Source organism: Megascapheus bottae, chromosome 21 (genome assembly GCF_031878675.1).
Source record: "Megascapheus bottae isolate mThoBot1 chromosome 21, mThoBot2.hap1, whole genome shotgun sequence".
Classification (NCBI taxonomy): Eukaryota; Metazoa; Chordata; class Mammalia; order Rodentia; family Geomyidae; genus Megascapheus; species Megascapheus bottae.
Window position 1 is genome coordinate 11,227,010 of NC_143529.1, and position 20,175 is coordinate 11,247,184.

At 37.4% G+C, this 20,175-nt stretch overlaps 1 protein-coding gene across 1 annotated transcript in view; it reads right to left on the bottom strand.

Moving 5' to 3' along the window:
* Catspert (catsper channel auxiliary subunit tau) overlaps positions 1 to 20,175 on the bottom strand; it is a 77,518-nt gene that overhangs the window by 37,679 nt on the left and 19,664 nt on the right. Inside the window, exons 8-12 of the mRNA XM_090355211.1 lie at positions 16,926 to 17,005; positions 9,438 to 9,584; positions 3,825 to 3,930; positions 3,110 to 3,185; positions 1,524 to 1,567 (exon numbers count right to left, since the gene is read on the bottom strand). Of these exons, the coding sequence (XP_090211337.1) occupies positions 1,524 to 1,567; positions 3,110 to 3,185; positions 3,825 to 3,930; positions 9,438 to 9,584; positions 16,926 to 17,005 (453 nt within the window). The remainder of the gene's footprint in view (positions 1 to 1,523; positions 1,568 to 3,109; positions 3,186 to 3,824; positions 3,931 to 9,437; positions 9,585 to 16,925; positions 17,006 to 20,175) is intronic.

Consider the following 20,175-nt stretch of genomic DNA (forward strand, 5'->3'; position numbering starts at 1 on the left):
ATTACAATAATATAATCAAAATAATGAAATTTTAATAAAAATGCTCCAAAGAAATAAAGATAAACTTTTAAGCTAAATAAATTTGCTTTGTGAAAAAAATCTTTATATTGTTTTTTTTTTCATCACTTTGAGTGGGAAACACATACATATTGATTTGGGAACCACTGAGCCTAGGATGGAAGTATTTATGTACTATTTGTCAAGCAATAGGAAAAAGTGTTTAATTGTTGTTGGGTAACATGGAAATCCACCACTTAATTAAATGGATATAGCCTATAAAATAATCAGAAAATCAAACTATATTAGATGAACTCCATTTTTTACTGAGTTTTATTGTGAAGTACATGACATTATTACATGATAAAGTTTACAACATGAATAAATTAAATGTTTTTGTAAGAAAGAGTCAATAATAGGGTGGAGTCTATGGCATCCATGTGTAAGGTCTAATGTAGAATTTTGTGGGTCTTTTCTTATTTTCCCTTCAGTACCTTTTGCACTCCTATCTTCGCATGCATTCTTGTTTTTGTTTTTGTTCTGGTGGTACTAGGGTTTGAACTCAGAAAATGTAGCTTGCTTGCTCAGCTAGTGCTCTACCACTTTAACCATGCCTCTAGCCCTTTGCATATATTTTAAAATGTTACCATTCCATGCTAAGGCCTCTTTCCAGAATGTACTTCCACTTTAAAAACTGTATAATGGGGGCTAGGGTGTAGCTCAGGGGCAAAGTTCTTACCTAGCAAGTACAACGTCCTGGGTTGGATCCCCTGTACTAAAAAAGAAAAGACAAGAAACAAAACAAAACAACAACAAAAACCCTATTTAATGGAGAGATGAAGGATAGGTAATATTCATGAACCCTGGGTTTCATTCCCCAGTACCACATAAACAGAAAAACCTGGGAGTGGCACTGTGGCTCACGTGATAGAGCACTAGCCTTGAGCAAAAGAAGCTCTGAGACAGGGCTCAGGCCCTGAGTTCAAGCCTCAGGACTGTACATATATGGAACCATATTATTTGAGGTAATTGCATTTGGGATAGATAGGGAAAGAATGATGGAAGGAGTGACAGTGAGGAAGATGCCTTGTATTCATAAATTGATGTGTTGAAGTGAAATACTTTATACAAGTACTTAAAACAATAAAAATGAGTAATATATAGATATAACAGAAAAAATATGAAATAACTAAGCATTTTTTGAATGTTTGGTTTTTTTGATGTTTATTTCTATTTGTCTTTTGTTCTTTTTTTGGTTTTTGCTAGTCGTGGGGCTTGAACTCAGGGCCTTGGACTTTTCTCAAGGCTAGAGTTCTACCACTTGAGCCACAGCACCACTTCCAGCTTTTTTCTATGTATGTGGTACCAAGGAATTGAACCCGGGTCCTCATGCATGCTAAGCAAGTGCTCTACCACTAGGCCAAACTCCCAGACCTTTTTTGAATGTTTTTTAAAAGTCCATCTATAACTATTTCACTCCCCCATAGAATAATAGCTACTAGAAGTTCTCTTCTAATTTCTCTTACCTGATCTGGGGGCGTTTCTCCTGCCTTGTACATAACAGGAATATCTATTTTTTAAAAAAAATGTTTAAGTTTTATGGTTTTTTACATACACATTATTTGTATGTATAAACATTGATATAATATTACATTATTCCACACTTAGTGAAGAATAACAAAGCATTTATTCAAATATAAATATGACACTAAAAATAGGCTGTTGAGTCTAAAGGAGTAAGAGTAGTAGTTAATGATCAAGTATGATGACAACCTGGGTATATCCATGAAGCATTAAGATTTCTGGTTGTCAGGATTTTTTTTTTTTTTTTTGCCAGTCCTGGGCCTTGAGTTCAGGGTCTGAGCACTGTCCTTGGACTTTCTCAAGGCTAGAGCTCTACCACTTGAGCCTCAGCACCACTTCTGGCTTTATTTTCTACCAATAGGCCAAACTCCCAGCCCTCATTCAGCTTTTTTTTTGTCAGTCATGAGATTTGAACTCTGGGCCTGGGTACTGTCCCTGAGCTCTTTCACTCAAGGCTACCTCCCTACCCCTTGAGCCACGTGAACACCGCTTCCCGTGTTCTAGAGATTAATTAGAGGTAAGAGTCTCACATTCTTTAGTGTCCGGGCTGGCTTTGAACCCCAATCTTCAGATCTCAGCCTCCTGAGAAGCTAGGATTACAGGTGTAAGCTTCATATCTTAGACCATTTTTATAAACATGTTTTAAATCCTTTGGACATTCTCTTTTTAGTTTTTTTTTTCCAGTCCTGGGGCTTGAACCCAGGGCCTGAGCACTGTCCTTGGGCTTTTCTCAAGGCTAGTGCTCTACCACTTGAGTCACAGCACCACTTCCAGCTATTTTTTTGTGTGTATGTGGTAGCTAGGAATCAAACCTAGGTCTCTGTACATGCTAGGCAAGCACTAGGCCAAACTCCCGGCCCTCATTCAGCTTTTTTTTTTGTCGGTCATGGGGCTTGAACTCTGGGCCTGGGCACTGTCCCTGAGCTCTTTAGCTCAAGGCTACTGCCCTACCCTTGAGCCAAGCCCCATTTCCTGTTTTCTAGAGGTTAATTGGAGATTAGAGTCTCAGGTCCTTTTGTACCGGGGTTGCCTTTGAACCTTGATCCTCAGATCTCAGCCTCCAGAGTAGTTAGGATTATAGATGTGAGCCACTGAGCCTGGCTGTATTAATTACATTTCTGACTAATAATTTGTGTTAAGTTCTCGATTCAATACTAATTTCTTTCCTACTTCTCCAACTATATTTCTTATTTCAAACTCATCCCTCTACATAAAAATGAAATGATCCTTAGCTCTATAGTTTTCAGGGTTTAACAAAAAAATATTCTTCACAGAGCATAGTTAAGATTTAACTATTTTTCTTCATCATTAAAGGACAAAAACATTTACTTAATGTCTCAAAGTCTAAGCCTTTTTTAGAAGATTATAAAGTAAATTTAATATACTAACACTTTTAAGGAGTATATATTTTCTCAAAAATAAAATCCACTGTAACCTTTCTATTAATTGTAATAAAAATACCTTAAAAATAAAATCCATCTTCATTTTAATTATCTTAAAATTAACAAAAATCTAACTTGTTTCTTACCTACTGATTTATAGTCAGGCTCTTCTGATATACTCTGCTGAGTCCAGCTTTCAAGTTTCTCTTTCACACTACCGCTCTAGACACAGAAAAGGAATTAAAGTGATTTTCCTCATTTGTAACAATTAGTATACGTCTAGGATTCTCCTAACAGAGGATCATAATAGCTCAAAAACTATGTATATGTGGCCACATAGGATGGGGCTAAGCAAAATGAACTCCAGGCTTTGGAAACAAGAGGTTTATCTTTTTGATTGTTATTCTTAATGTATATGTGAAGTTATTTCTTTTCTCTCTTTTCTCTCCCCCTACGGTTTATCTCATGTTGTTACTGCATTGAAATGTAGTACCTGGTAAATTGTATATATGTTTATTTGTTTATTTGAAAAAGAGAAGAGAAAATGAGTGGGAGAGGTGGTAGGAGGCGAGAAAAACATGGGAAGAGATAACAATGTTCCAGAAGTAATGTACCCACTCCCTGATGAATGTAACTGCAATCCCTCTATAAACCCCAACAATAAAAAAAGAAAAGGAATGAAAGAATATTCATGGCACTATTCTTCATAATAGATCAACAGTAAAAATAACCTCAGTGTTATTTGAACTAAAATTTACATATCGGCAATAAAGTAGCAATATTTGATCATCACTTTAATTATCATAATCTTTCTTTTTAAAAACTATAAATGCACATGGGAAAATGAATTACATCCGTTACCTTAGTACCTTTCTGGTCCATTTTGGGATTAATTATGCTATCTAAATAGGCAGCTTTTTCTGTCCATGTTTGCATGTTTCTATATATCGATTTCATCTTTTCCAGCCTATAGAAAGTGATTTGTTATTGATGAAAGAAATAAGAATAATATGAATGGTATTATTCACGGGTTAATAACACAATATGACCCAATTATTCAAAGTTGTAGATAATCAAAGGAAATGAATAAAAATGATAACAAAAAGAAAGAGTGTTGCCTTGGATTGTTAAGGAGTTAGATGTAGTTTCATAAAGACACATAAATACATTTCTTATACTAGGGTATTTTTTTTGGCCAGTTCTGGGCCTTGGACTCAGGGTCTAAACACTGTCTTTGGGCTTTCACAAGGCTAGAGCTCTACCATTTGAGCCATGGCACCACTTCCAGCTTTTTCCAAGTATGTGGTACCGAGAAATTGAAAATATGTCTTTGTGCATGCTAGGCAAGCATTTTACCACTAGACCAAACACCTGGCCCTAGGGTGTTATATTTCTTAAAGTAAGTCATATATATGTAGGTAATGCCAGATTATCAATATTTAATCTGTATGAACATGTTTCATGGTCATGTACAAAAACAGAACAATAAAGTTTGTGAGAATGTGTTGGAACAGGGATAGGAGGTATGGCAGAGATTGACAGTAAGTGTAAGTCTGATCAACATACATTGTATGCAAATATAAACATATCAAAATGAAATTTTCTTATATATGTTGATATTAATTAAAAATATAAACAGGGCTGGAATATGGCTTAGTGGTAGGATGCTTATTTGCCTAGCATGCATGAAACCCTGGGTTCGATTCCTTAGTACCACATAAACAGAAAAAGCCAGAAGTAGTGCAGTGGCTCAAGTGGTAGAATGCTAGCCTTGAGCGAAAGAAGCTCATAGACAGTGCCCAGGCTCTGAGTTCAAGCCCTAGGACCAACAAAAAAAAAATAGAAATTGAAAAAAAACCACAGCTCTGTAATAATGTCTCATGCCTATAACCCAAGCTACTCAGGAAGTAGTGATTGAGAAGATTTCAGTTAGAAGTTACCCTAGGCAGAAAAACACATGAGACTGTCTCCAAAACAGTCAACAAAAAGCTGGGCTGGATGTATATCTCAAGAGACAGAGAATTAAATAAGCAAATTAAGTGTGATGAGGCCTTGAGTTCAAACCAAAATACATACTAAATAATAACAAAAATAAATAAAACTTGACAAAGACATTACAAAAGGGAAAAATTACAATCTTTCTCATATATATAGATACGAAGATTAGAGATAAAGTAAAATTTTAATACAATTCAAGAAATATAGAGGAAAGATAATATATCAAAAGCAAGATGGGTTATCTCAGGAAATGTAAAGATATTTTAACATTAACATTAGAAAATATAAGTTAAGCTGAATGCTGGGGGTTCACGTCTGTAATCAGAGCTAGTCATAAAGTTAACATCTGAGGATTATAGTTCAAAGCCAGCCCCAGGAGGAAGGTCTGTGAAACTCTTTTCCTCAATAAAACCACTTAGAAAAAGCTGGAAATGGTGCAATGGCTCAAGTGGAAGAGCACTAGCTTTGAGCAAAAGAAGCTCAGGGACAGTGCCTAAATCCAGAGATCAAGCCCCCGAACCGGCAAAACAAAAGAAAATATAAATTAAATATAATTTAGCTGATTAGACATGAAAAAGCATTTCACAAAAACCAGTACGCAGGACTTTAAAATAAAACATTTTAATCCTTTTTTGTTTTTTTGTCAGTCATGGGACTGGGCACTGTCATTGAACTCTTCAGCTCAAGACTAGTGCTCTACCACTTGAGCCACAGTGCCACTTCTGGTTTTGTGGTGGTTAATTGGAGATGAGTCTCACAGACTTTATTGTCTGGCATGGCTTTGAACCCTGATTCTCAGATCTCAGCCTCCTAAGTAGCTAGGATTATAAATGTGAGCCATCAATGCCCAGCTACATTTTAGTCTTTTTTTCTTTTTCTTTCTTTTTTTTTTTGCCAGTCCTGGGCTTGAACTCAGGGCCTGAACACTGTCCTTGGGTTTTATCTCAAGGATAGTGCTCTACCACTTCAGCCATAACACCACTTCCGGCTTTTTCTATGTATGTGGTGCCAAGGAATCGAACCTGGGTCTTCGTGGATGTTAGGCAAGTACTCTATCACTAGGCCAAACTCCCGGACCTACATTTTAGTCTTTAACTTACATTTTCTGTGTGGGGAGCAGGAAGTATTCTTTTTTAGTCTTTATTTTATCTTTGTTGGATAAATCTTAAAAAAAATAACCACCAGGAACAGAATGGAATATAGGTAGATGTATTAATAAGAGATGTATTAATAAAGATGTATTAATAATATTCTTGATTGCCACAGGGGTGGATGTGCTCGTAGTAGAGCATTGGTCTAACAAGGGTAAGTTCTAGAGTCCAATCACCTGTACCAAAGGAAAGAGAAAGGATCATGAACAAAATAAAGAGATTCACATTAGTCATTTTGATCATTGACCAGTGATTTTAGATATAGTAAGAAAAAAAAATATAGTATAAGACAGAAAGATCTCCATGGTCAGGATTGACAGAATTAGTAATCATTAAAATGGTCATACCACTGAATGCAATGACTACTAAAATTCCACTGTAACTCTTGGTAGAAATATTTTTAAAAAAATCAATCTTAAAATGTAAAAGGAAAAGCCGGGTTCTGGTTGCTCATGCCTGTAATCCTAGCTAGTCAGGAGGTTGAGATCTGCCTAGGCACATGAGATTCTTATCTCCAATTAGCCACCAGAAAACTGGAACTGGTGGCTGTGGCTCCAACTGGAAGAGCACTAGCTTTGAACCCAAAAGCTAGGGACAGTACCCAGGCCCAGAATTCAATCCCCATGACCACCCCCCCCCAAAAAAAGGATAAGGAAGACCTAAAATAGCAAAAAAAAAATCCTGAGCAAGAAGAAAAATGTTATGGAAATGACAAAATGTGATATAAAGTATACTATAATTTGTACATTATCCTGCACTGCATATTTCAGCAACAAAAAACACCTTGGCTTCATGAAACAGACATGAAGACCAATGGAACAGAATAGAAAACTCAGAATTTAAGCCATATAACTATAGTCATCTAATTATTTACAAAGAAACCCAAATTGCCTCTTCGACAAATGACCCTGGGAAAACTGTCCACATTAAGGAGACTGAAACAAAATCCCAGCCAACTTCAAGTACACCAAAGATCTTAATATAAGATTTTAAACTTTCAATCTCCTACAGGAAAACACTAGGGTAACCCTGGAACATATAGACACAAGTAACTGATAGGATACTAACTGTCCAAAAACAAGAACAAGAACTGGCAACATGAATGCATCAAATGAAAAAAGTTTCTGCACAGTAAAACTACCAGAACTAAGAGACAATTTATGGAATAGAAGAAAGAATCACTGACAGCTATTCAAAAAAGGATTCATATTCAGAACATACAAAGGGCTAATGTCTAATCAATCTATGAGAAAGAATTTAACATCTTTACCCATGAAATAAACGTGAATCAAAACTACAGATTCTACCTCATCCCTGTCAGAATGGTAATCATCAAGCAAATAAACAGTAGCAAAAACTATTGCAAACTGGGGAAAAGGAACTCTTATACTGTTGATGGGAATGTAAACTAACTAGTGCAACCACTATGGCTCTTTGCATGGCACCTCAAAGCTAAGAATACATCTACCTTATGTCCTTGGGTGCCTCACTCTCACGTGACTTGCTTGGTCACAGCTTATTCACCTGAGTCATGTTTCCAACTGGGCATTTTGGTGGTTAATCTTAGATGGAGTTTCACAGACTTTTCTCCCCAGGCTGTTTTGAACTGTAGTCCTCTAGGAGTCGGCCTCCTGAATAGCCAGGATTACAGGCATGAGTCATGGGGAGCAGGCTCTCATCTTCCATCCTTTCCTTTCCCTCTAACTCTCATCACCACTCAACAGCCCCACAGTTACAAGCAGTGTATGAATATGAACATGTTAATTTATAAATGTAAGTATGGTTATATCTATGTACATGACTATTTTAGGTTTATATTCCACAAATGAGCAAAAATGTGTGCTATTTGGCTTTTTGAGCTTGGCTTATCTCATTCAACATAAACACAATGATCTCCAACTCTATCCATATTCTTGCAAATGACATAATTGAGTTTTCATCTCAATCTCAATGTCAATTGCATTGAAATGATCTGAAGTTGCTGGGTACTCTTGGCCTAGTGGGTAGCCCAATGCAAATGCATTAGTATGCACCCAGGGGAAAAAAGTGCCCATTAAAGAATGTAAGATTTAAGACTTAACCAAAAAACAAGAGGAAAAGGCAACAGTAGGAACAGATTTATAGCAGTTGGGCAATGAAGCCATTAGACATAGGCTTTAAAACACCAATGATTCCTATGAATCACTGCATCCCTCTGAAGGGAAGTTGAAGCCTTGAATCCCCTATATAATCATATTTGGAAGTAAGACACTTGGGAGGTTGAAAGTGAAGCCCTCATGAAAGGGATTAGTGTGCATAAATGAAGAGTCACAACAGGGAATCATGCTAGGCATTAATGGCTCATGTCTGAAATCCTAAACTATTCAGGAGGCTGAGTTTTGAGGATTGGAATTCCAAATCAGCCCAGCAGGAAAATGTGAGAGCTCTTATTCCTGATTAACTACACCTGAAATCCTAGCTGCCCAGGAGGCTAAGATCTAAGGGTCATGGTTCAATGCCAGCCTGAGCAGGAAAGTATGTGCCACTCTTACCTCCAATTAATAACAACAAACCAAAAGTGGAGCTGTGGCTCAAGTGGTAGAGTGCTAGTCTTGAGTAAAATAGCTCAAGGACAGTGCCCAGGCCCTTCATGCAAGCCCTAGTATCAGCACAAACCAAACAAAAACCTGATAGTGGAGCTGTGGCTCAAGTAGTAGAGTGCTAACCTTGAAGGAGGAAAAAAAAAGAAGCAAGTTCAGAGACAGTGCCCAGGCTGAGTCTAAACCCTAGGAATTCTCTTCTTCCATCTCCTCTCTCCTCTTCCCAGCTGTGAGAAATACATGTCTAAGGTTAAAGCTACAAGAGTTTATTTTGTAATGGTTTGTTCTGGCTAATCCGATGACTAGTATGTTCAAAAGACTAGAAGATAAAGCTAGAGATTTTTGACAGAGAAATACAATCTATACAAGTGGAAAATCCATTAACAGAAAAAGAAAGTAGCAAATTAAGAAGTAGTTCAACAGCAGATTACAAACAAAACATGTGAACAAGAGAAGTCTGGAGAAAAATATCCAGACTAAAGCATGGAGGAAAAAAAAAAGAATGAGAAATACAAAAATAAGCATGAACTATTGAATACATTGCTGAGTAAAGATAGCAACAGTTATTCTTTCTTGTGAGTTTTCACTTCTTTTCTTCATACAACATTGAGCAAAATACCTAAATTTGCTAAGAAATAATCTATGAACCCATGAAACATCACCACAATCAATATTTCTGGACTAGAGGAAAGACAATGGCCCAAAGGAAGAAATTATGAAACAAATAAATAAAACATGCATTTTACCTTTCCCGGGGCTGTTGCTGAAGCTTTTCAAGTTGCATTACAGGTGTCTGGGTAGAATATTTCCCATCAGTTTGAGTTCCAACAGTGACATTCAAGTCTGGGGATAAGAATGCTGGGTAACCTACTGGCTGGGATGTGATAACATTTCTACAAAATGGTAACACAGTATTAATATCATGCAGGAGTATACTTTCAAAATAAATGGTAGCTATTATTATAAAAAAATATGTTTTGGTTTGGTTTTTTGTTGGTCATGGGGCTTGAACTCTGGGCCTGTGCGCTGTCCCTGAGCTCTTCGGCTCAAGGGTAGCACTCTACCACATTGAGCCACAGCAACACTTCCAGTTTCTGGTGGTAATTGGAGATGTAAGGTTTCAAGGACTTTCATGCCCAGGCTGGCTTTGAACCAAAATCCTCATATCTCAGCCTCCTGAGTAGCTAGGATTGAGCCACCAACCCCAGCCTTATTACCTTTTTATTTATTTATTTTTTATTGTAATTAGTAAAAGGGTTACATGATATTTGCCAGATAGAAGGTGCATTAATTCACATACATTGATACCCTTTCACATGTCTTGGTACCCATTTCCCTCCCCCCCACTCCCCACCTGTCTTGGTTTTCCCCCCTTCCCTATCAAATTTCAAATATCCAAATACAAATAAATTCAATATATCAGATAACAAAGTGAGATACTATAACAATATGAGATAACCAAGGGACAGCAAAGGAGATGAAAGACAATATAGTACATTAAGGACAACAATCATTCATTATATGGCTTTTGTTTCAATATCCTGGAGGTCCTTTCAATTAGCTTTACATTATATGGCCTTATGTATCAAGATTTTGCTCTATTGCAGATCTCTGCTAGTAGAGCCCAAGGTTTCTACTGATTATGACGAATGAGGGAAACCATTGAGCCTAAGTTCCCTTGAGTCTGGCTTACTTCACTTAATATGATTTTTTCTAAGTCTTTCCATTTCCTAACAAATGGGGCAATGTCATTCTTTCTGACAGCAGCATAGAATTCCATTGTGTACAAATACCACAACTTGTTGATCCACTCATCAACTGAGGGACATCTAGGTTGGTTCCATATCTTTGCTATGGTGAATAGTGCTGCAATGAACATTGTTGTGCTAGTGGATTTAGTATGTCCTTGTTTCTGGATGGTTGGGTAAATGCCAAGTAGTGGAATTGCTGGGTCATAGGGGAGTTCTATGTTTAGTCTTTTGAGGCACTGCCACACTGCTTTCCATAGTGGTTGAAAGAGTTTGCACTCCCACCAACAGTGTAGTAGTGATCCCTCCTGGCCACATCCCCTCCAGCATCTGTTATTATTCGTTTTCCTGATCCTGGCCATTCTAACTGGAGTGAGGTGGAATCTTAAGAGTTGTTTTTGATTTGCATTTCTTTTATGACCAGAGATGTTGAGCATTTCTTCATGTGTCTATAGGCCTTTTTTGTTTCTTCTTCAGAGAAGACTCTCTTTGGCCCATTTTTTAATGGGATGGTTGTTACTTTGGAGGTTAGTTTTAGAGTGATTCAATTTCAAGCTCTGAAATAGAAATGGCAATTAGAGAACTTCCACCTAAGAAAAGCCCAGGGCCAGATAGATTCACAGCTGAATTCTATAAGGTCTTCAAAGCAGAGCTTACACCAATACTCCTCAAGTTCTTCAACGAAATTGAAAATGAAGGTTCCTTACCAAACTCATTCTATGAAGCCAGTATAACCCTCATCCCCAAACCAGACAGAGATTCATCAAAGAAAGAGAACTATAGACCTATATCTTTGATGAACATCGATGCAAAACTTCTCAACAAAATACTGGCCAACTGTCTACAACAACTCATCAAAAAAATTATACACTATGATCAAACAGGATTCATCACAGGGAGGCAAAGCTGGTTCAACATACGCAAATCAATTAATATAATTCAACACATCAACAGGAGCAAGGACAAAAATCACATGCTTGTCTCAATAGACACGGAAAAGGCATTTGACAAGATCCAACACCCCTTTATGTTAAAAGCTGTGGAGAAACTAGGAATCCATGGAACATTCCTCAATGTAATAAAGGCTGTGTATGAGAAACCCACTGCAAGTATTACACTTAATGGTGAAAATCTAAAGCCATTCCCTCTAAAATCAGGAACGAGACAAGGATGCCCACTCTCTCCACTACTCTTTAACATAGTACTAGAATTCCTAGCCAGTGCAATAAGGCAAGAAGCAAGCATAAAGGGGATCCAAATAGGGAAAGAGGAAATAAAACTATCCCTTTTTGCAGATGACATGATTCTGTATTTAAAGAATCCTATAGACTCTACTCCCAAGCTCCTTGAGCTGATTCAAAACTTTGGAAGAGTAGCAGGCTATAAAATCAACCCTCAAAAATCAACTGCCTTCCTTTACGCCAACAGTGAGAGGAACGAGGCAATAATCAGGAAAGAAACTCCTTTCACAATAGCCTCAAAGAAAATAAAGTACCTAGGAATTAGCTTAACTAAGAATGTAAAGGACCTTTTTGACGAAAACTTTAAAACCCTAAAAAAGGAAATTAAAGCAGAACTAAGGAAATGGAAAAACCTCCCATGCTCCTGGATTGGAAGAATCAACATTGTGAAAATGACAATCTTGCCAAGAGCTATCTACAAATTCAATGCAATACCCATCAATATCCCAATGTCATTCTTTAAAGAAATAGAAGAGGCAATTCAAAATTTCATATGGAATAATAAAAGACCCCATATAGCAAAAACACTTCTTAGCAGAAAGAACAGCGCCGGAGGAATTTCAATTCCAAACTTTAGACTCTATTACAGAGCTATAATTCTCAAAACAGCTTGGTACTGGCACAGGAACAGGCCTGAAGACCAATGGACTAGAACTGAGGACACAGATATTAAATGACAGACCTATGGCCACCTAATCTTTGACAAGGGAGCCAAAAAAATAGAATGGAAGAAAGATAGCCTCTTCAACAAGTTGTGCTGGCAGAACTGGTTAAGCACCTGCAGAAAACTAAAGTTGGATCCTTCTTTGTCACCTTGCACTAGAATCAACTCCAAATGGATCAAAGACTTGGAGGTAAAAGCTGACACACTGAAAACTTTACAGGAAGGATAGGAGATACACTAGGCCTCCTCGGCACAGGTCGAAATTTTCTTAATAAGGACCAAGAATCACAACAAATCAGAGAAAGGTTGGATAAGTGGGACTGCATTAAACTGCAGAGCTTTTGTATGGCAAAGGACATAGCTAGTAAATTAATTAGGAAGCCTACAGAGTGGGAGAAAATCTTCACCAACCAAACAACGGACAAAGGCCTCATATCTAAAATATATCAACAACTCAAAAAATTGAATCACGCCTTATTACCTTTTATACTCTCATTTTACTTCCCCTTTCCTCCTCTGGCTATGAAGAAGGTGCTGCCTTGCGTCTCTAGGTCTTCGCACCTCCTTTCTTCAAGGCTATACTCTGAAATTCATGACTTCCCCCACATTATTAGGGAAACTATTTCAGTGCTCCATTTACCTGGAAGCCCCTAGCCCTTTCTAGTTATCTTCTTAGGACTTCTTAAGGCAATTACAGTAGCTGGCACCATTGGCTACTCATCAAGCTGAGATCTGAAGATCGCAGTTCAAAGCCAACTCAGGCACAAAAGTCTGTGAAACTCTTATCTCCAGTTAACCACCAGAAAACCTGAAGTGGCACTGAATCTCAAGGAGTAGAGTGTTAGCCTTGAGCTGAAGAGTTCAGGAGCAGCGCCCAGGTCCAGAGTTGAAGCCCCCAAAGAAAATTAACAAAACAACAAAAAAGATAATTGCAATGTTTCTTGAAGCTGAAGACACTATCACAAGGATAGTAAATGTAGGGCAGGGCCTGAAAGCACCAAGAACACTCCTGGGAACTGCATCCTGGCTTATGTTTGCTAACAGTCATAATTGAGGTCCAGAGTCCAGGGTCCAGTCAAATTTGAAGCACAGAACTTCTATAGCCTCCTCTTTGTAACAGGAAGGGTCTGTAAACACTGAAACCAGCAGGTAAATCAACTAAGTTCCTCAGTTTTCCTCCGACCAGTAGAAAACTCAGTGTTCTGTTTGCTTCCCTGACTCTCTGATGTCACCATAGGTGTGGATGCTCACTGCCCTGCAAATACACATTTAGGAGTATATGGACTTACTGGAAATCTGCCAAGGTGACAGGCTGCAAAGCTCTTTGTAGCGAGTAGGAGCTCCAAATTTACAAAGAGAAGCTTTCTATAGAGAAATCAGTCCAGAAGCAGATAACCAACCCTTCTACAAGAGGCACGAGGCCAGCTCTTTGGCTACTAAGCCAAACTCCCATTTAGAGGTGGTTGGAAGATTACAAGTGATTAAAACTTCTAACAAATGGCTTAGCCTCAGATGAGATTTAAAAAAAAAATAAAGTATAGATCAAGTTAGACAAAGACAGGAAAAAATACTAAGAAAATACGGACAGAACATGTAAGACTTCTAGGATACTAACAAAATATCAAGTCTATGAATCACAGGTATAGACAAAAGAGAAGAGGTCCAAGCTAAAGACATAGAAATACAATTTTCAAAAAGGAGCCCCAAACTCCCTCATTCTTTTTTTTTTTTGCCAGGCCTTGGTCTTGAACACAGAGTCTGCGCACTGTCCTTGGACGGTCTCAAGGCTAGAGCTCTACCACGTAAGCCACAGTACCATTTCCAATTTTTTCTATGTCTATGGTACCAAGGAATCAAACCCAGGTCTTCATGCATGCTAGGCAAGCACTCTTACCACTAGGCCAAACTCCTGGCCCCAAACTCCCAGCCCCAAACTCCTTCATCCTTAAGAAACAGAAGTTCATTCAAATATAAGAGGTTTTTGGACATCAAAAAGGCCAATATCAGAAAATAAATTCCCCAGACTATTATAGTCAAAACACTAAATATAGAAAACAAAGAATATCGAAAGCTTCAAGAGAGAGGCAAGAAGTCAAATATAAAATCAACAGCAGAATAACACATTTTTCAAAAGAAACTAACACCAAGAAGGGACTGAAATGATACTTTCAAAGCTCTGTAGAAAATAACTGTCTGGGATGTGAATATGGTTTAGTGGTAGAGTGCTTGCCTAGCATGAATGAAGCCCTCGTTTGGATTCCTCAGTACCACACAAAACAGAAAAGGCTAGAAGTGGTGCTGTGTCCTAAGTGGTACAGTGCTAGCTTTGAGCAAAAGAAGCTTATGCGTAAGTGCCCAAGTCCTGAGTTCAAGACCCAGAACTGGTAAAAACTAAACAACAGCAACAACAACAACAAAAAAAAAAAAAAAAGAAAAAAATAACTGTTAACTTTTAATAATGTATTCGGCAAAGCTATCTGATGAAGAAGAAATGACTGGAGAAATAAAAACCTCTCACAGCAAAACCTAAAGGAATTAATGACCAGAAAACCAATGCTGAATAAGATACTTTAAAAAAAAAAAAAAAAAAAACCTAGGGCCGGGAGTTTGGCCAGTTCAATACCAGCCCAGGCACAAAAGTCTTCTAAGATTTTCCAGTTTACTGGAATGTAAGTTTATGAAATATTTCCTAATTATCCTCTGGATGTTATTGGTATTTGTTGTGACAGTCTCTGTTAAATCCAATTTTACAATTTCTCTCTTTTGGTCAGTTTGGCTAAATTATTAATTTTTTTCAAAGAGCAAACTTTTTGTTCCACTGATTCTTGTATTTTGTCAGTCTCCATTTAAATAACTTTTGCCCTGATCTGTCTTATTTCTTTCCACCTATTAATTTGAGGTTTGAGTTTTTCAAGAATCATAAATGTATTTAAGATCTTATCTGATTTCTTTGAAAAGAGACTGTAAAGAAACTAAAAAAAGCAAAATAACAACAACAAAAACAAAAAAAACTTTTCTATATATTATAAGCCAATAGTTCTAAGAAGGCTGAGAAAGAAATCAAGAATCAAATTCTATTTTCAATAGCCTCAAAAAATTACCTAGGATGGGCTAGGAGTTTGGCTTAGCAATAGAGTGCTTGCCTAGCACACATGAAGACCCAGGTTCAACTCCTTGGTAGCACATACATAGAAAAAGCTGCAAGTGGTACAGTGGCTCAAATGGTAGGGCTCTAGCCTTGAGAAAGCCCAAGGATAGTGCTCAGGCTCTGAGTTCAAGCCCCACGACTGGCAAAAAAACAAAAACAAAAACAAAAAACCTACCTAGAAATACTTTAAGAAAGTGAAACAATGAAACATTGAAGAAAGAAACTAATCAAGTCAGCCAAGGCAGAAAGACCTACCATGCTCATCGACTACAGAATTTAGTATACTTGAAAATGATTATGCCACCAAAGTAATCTATAAATTTGGCATAGTTTCCATCAAAATCTCAATGTCATTCTCCACAGAAATAGAAAAACCCATCCTAAATGCCACATAAAAATATAAAGACTCCAAACAGAAAAATAATCATGAGCAAAAAAGGTCAACATTGGATATACCATAATATCAAACTTCAAATTGTACTACAGAACTTTAGTAATAAAAACTATAGCACTAGCACACGCAAGACAAAAAAGACAAAAGAATGGAATGGAAGACCCAGAATAAACCCACATAGCTGCAACCACTTGTTTTTGTTTTTGTATGTATGTGGTACCAAGGAATCAAACCCGGGTCTTCATGCATGCTAGGCAAGCACTTTAACCACTGGGCCAAACTCCCAGCCCAAACCACTTGGTTTTAAATGAATATCTAGATATATACCCACCTATATCACAGAAAAGCCAGCCTCTCCAAAAAATAGTGCTGAAAAACTAGGTATACACTTGTGGAGATCTGGGACTACATCCTTATATCTTGCCATGTAAAAAGATCTATTTAAAATACATCAAAGATCTCAATGTACACCTTGAAACTTCTATAGGGAAAACACTGGAAAAGCAATGACTGTATTACTAGAATCTAACTGTCCAGGAAAAATAAAAAGAGGAACTGACTAATGCACAATCAGTGGAAATAATTAACCAGAATGGGAGAAATTCCTCATCAGCTATAAAGGTAAAGGTTTAATACTCAAGAAGAATGAAGTTAGGTCATTTGTAGGAAGTTAATTGGAATTATAGATCATCATATTAAGTAAGGTTAGTCAATCTGAAAAAGGCAAATATTGTATGATTTCACTTGTAAAATATTAATTTGTGAAAAAGATCAAAACAATGCTAACATAATGAGACCCACCAAATACTATCTGAAAGAGGGGGAAGGAGTGAGGATTGAGAGAATAAAGGAGACATTTTTATTCACAGTATACTGTATACTTCTAAGAAATTATCACAATGGAATTCCCTTACATTACTCGTATATGGTAATGAGAAATAAGTGAAGAAAAACATATAATTTAGGATGTGAAAGCAATTTTCCTCCAAATATTTAATGCTACATACTCTTAACATACTAGTACAATTAAAGCACTTACGTCTGGGGATCTGTTCTCTCTGGAGGCGGAGCAATCTTCATAAACATAGATGGCTCGATAAGTTTTTGAAGAGGTTTTAACTAGAGAAAAGTGTCACTGTATTTTAGCATTATATAATTACAATTTACCCTAGCTTTGTTAATACTTTAGGCCTCTTGAGAGATCCTAAGTTTTTGAGGAGAAAACAATGAAAAGAAGAACTTAGGAGGTGTGAAGAGGGAAACAGGGATAAGAACGTGAGAGGTATCAGGGATGGAGAAGTAATGCACCTACTACCTGACAAACGTAACTGTAGCTCCTCTACATATTATCCTGACAATAAAATTTTAAAAAGAACCTGTTTATTGAGTACTAAATGCATGCTTAGCATTTTATGCCATTAACCTTACTTAATCTTAGTAAACACCAATGAGGCAGCCAACTGTACTTATTTTATAGATGATAGTGAAGATCTGTAATTTGTTCAAGGTTACACAACAGACATGAAGGCCAGGATGTGAATATAGCTTTTCCGATCCAATGTGAAGCTCTTTCTACACAACTACAGCTGTCAGGATACTCTTATCACTGAAAGGCTCATGGGCATAAAATCAAGCTCGACATCTATTACCTAACTCCACTGTGTCATCTGTATAATACTTTTTTTGTTCCTTGGTTGAGCAGAGTATACCTACATAAAACAGTGCTCAATTAGTTTTATCTGAAAAATAATCTAATTTCTTAAGAATGGCTAAATTTGGGACTGGAGCATTGCCTAGTTAGTGGTAGCATGCATGAAGCCCTGGATTCAATTCCTTGGTACCACATACACAGAAGAAGCTGGAAGTGGTTCTGTGGCTCAAGTGGTAGAGTGCTAGCCTTGAGGAAAGCACAAGTACAGTGCTCAGGCCCTGAGTTCAAACCCCAGGACTGGCAAAAAAAAAAGAATGGCTAAATCTATACATAATTTTCACATTTGGACATAAAATCTGCTCAAGATGATTACTGTCACCAAAAGCTTTTATAAGGCCTAATTCATAACAAAATAAAACAGACAAAAGAGAGAAAGGGGAGAAGGGGAAATTTTTCTCTTTGTGCCTTTCATCTGTATATTGTTTAATTTTTGTTTCACTTTGTGCTCAGGGCTTAAGCTCTGTCCCTGAGCTTTTTTGCTCAAGGCTAATGCTCTACCACTTGAGTCGGCTCCACTTCCAGCATTTTTGGCAGTTCATTGGAGATAAAGAGCTCCATAGACTTTTCTGCCTTCACTGGCTTTGAACCACAATTCTCAGTTCTCAATCTCCTGAGGAGCTTGAATTACAGGTGTGAGCAACAAGTATCTGCTTATTGCTTAGTTTTGACTCAAAATGTGCTAAAAATCATAATATACTATAGAATAACAATCATTTATTGAAATTTTGTCTCTCAATTACTAGTTAAAAAATATTACTATTTTTAAGAAGTAGCAAAAGTTTGAAATGCAAGATTCTATGAAGCACAAGTATCATTTTCTTAAGACTGCAGTACCCCAGTTAGACTGGCTTCAGAAATATCTCAAGGTTGTAATAATATCCAGGGTTTTCAACAGTTTTTTCCAATACGTGCTGACAGTATAGATAAAGGGCCATTATTTTGGACAATAATTACGTTTTCAAACATACAGCCCAAGAACATAATGAAAAGGAGAAAGTTAGTATCCAAAAATGTTCACAGAAACATGTAAGACTTAAAATTGCTATGTTAAAACACCCTGACTCCTTAATCGAGCCATCAGGTTAAATCAAGATACAGTTTTGATCTTTTTGCGTTCATTTTCTGTCTGTCATTAATTTGGATCAGAGTCATATCCAGTTCTGGACACAGACAGGCATGTTAATCATTTTAGGATTGTCTGTTAATATTTTCAGGAGAATGTCCACTTGGGGCATTCAGCTTTTATAACATTCTGTCCAAGAGCCAAAGGAGTAGAACCCCAAGTCTAACTGTTTCCTGAAAGCCACAGTCACTGTAGATTCCAGTAACAGTAGTCTCACAAAGGTCACCATGTGATGAAATCTCCCCTTAGTGGAAACAATTATCCAACATGGAAATGGAAGCTTCCCCACACCCTCAAGCTAAACCAATGATCTTATTCAAATCAGACAGTTCACTCAAGCCACAAGGACTCCTAAGGAACCACCTTGCAGAACCAGGACTCATAATGAACAAGACTTCATTCAGTTCAACTTACTTATTGTAGTTTCATATGCTTCTCACCTTCTGCCCCAATTTTTCTCCACTTAAACCTAACACTCATATAGTACCCAAAAGATGGACAGAGATGCTTATTTCCATCTTTCTGGTATGATCATTCTGAAGATTGAATTCCTTTTTTTTTCTGTCTTTCCATCATTTGTTTTCCATTTAGTGAACCTAATTTACTGAGATTTCCCAAAGTTGTGTAACAGTAGTGAACACTCTCATAACAGTAACGAACCAATGGGGGCAAACCAAAGCTTGGATTACTATCTCTCCCTTTGCTTTTCTTTCCCTCTCCCTCTCTTTCTCTCTAGGATTTAAACTCCCAGTTTCAAGCTTGGCACGCAGGCACTCTAACACTAAATCATGTCTCCAGCCTGTTTTGGCACTAGGTACTTCTTTAGATAGGATGTCACTGTCTGCTTGAACCCATGCCTGATTTTATACTTCCTGTTAAAGCTGAGATTACTGATGCAGACTACCAAATACAGCTTCTTCCACTAGCATGGAGTCTTGTGAACTTTTTTTTCCCTGGTTGGCCTGGAACCACCCTCCTGTACATATGACAGAAGCATGTCACCATGACTAGCTACCAACTGAGACAGAGTCTCAAACTCTTTGCTGATGGTGACCTTAAACTTTTATCTTCTCCATCTCAGCTCCCTAGTACCTGGTATTACAAGTATGATCCACAGTGTATGACTTGTATCACATTCTTGCTGAATCAAGGAACATTCAAATCACACCAGATATTGAAAATGACCATGGAGGAGAAGAGAATATATGATATATGATCAGTATACAAAATGCTATGCCTCGTATCAGTAACTCCTTCTCCCTCTCTTTTTTGAGGTATCCGGGATTGAGCTCAAAGGTATTATATTCATATAACTTGCTTGCCCATGGCTTGTGCTCTACCACGTAACCCATGTCTCTAGCTCATGTCTCCACTTTTTTTTCTAAGACAAGGTCTCACTATGCAGCCCAGGTTAGCCTCAAATACATGATCTTCCTGATTCTCTCTATAAAGGTT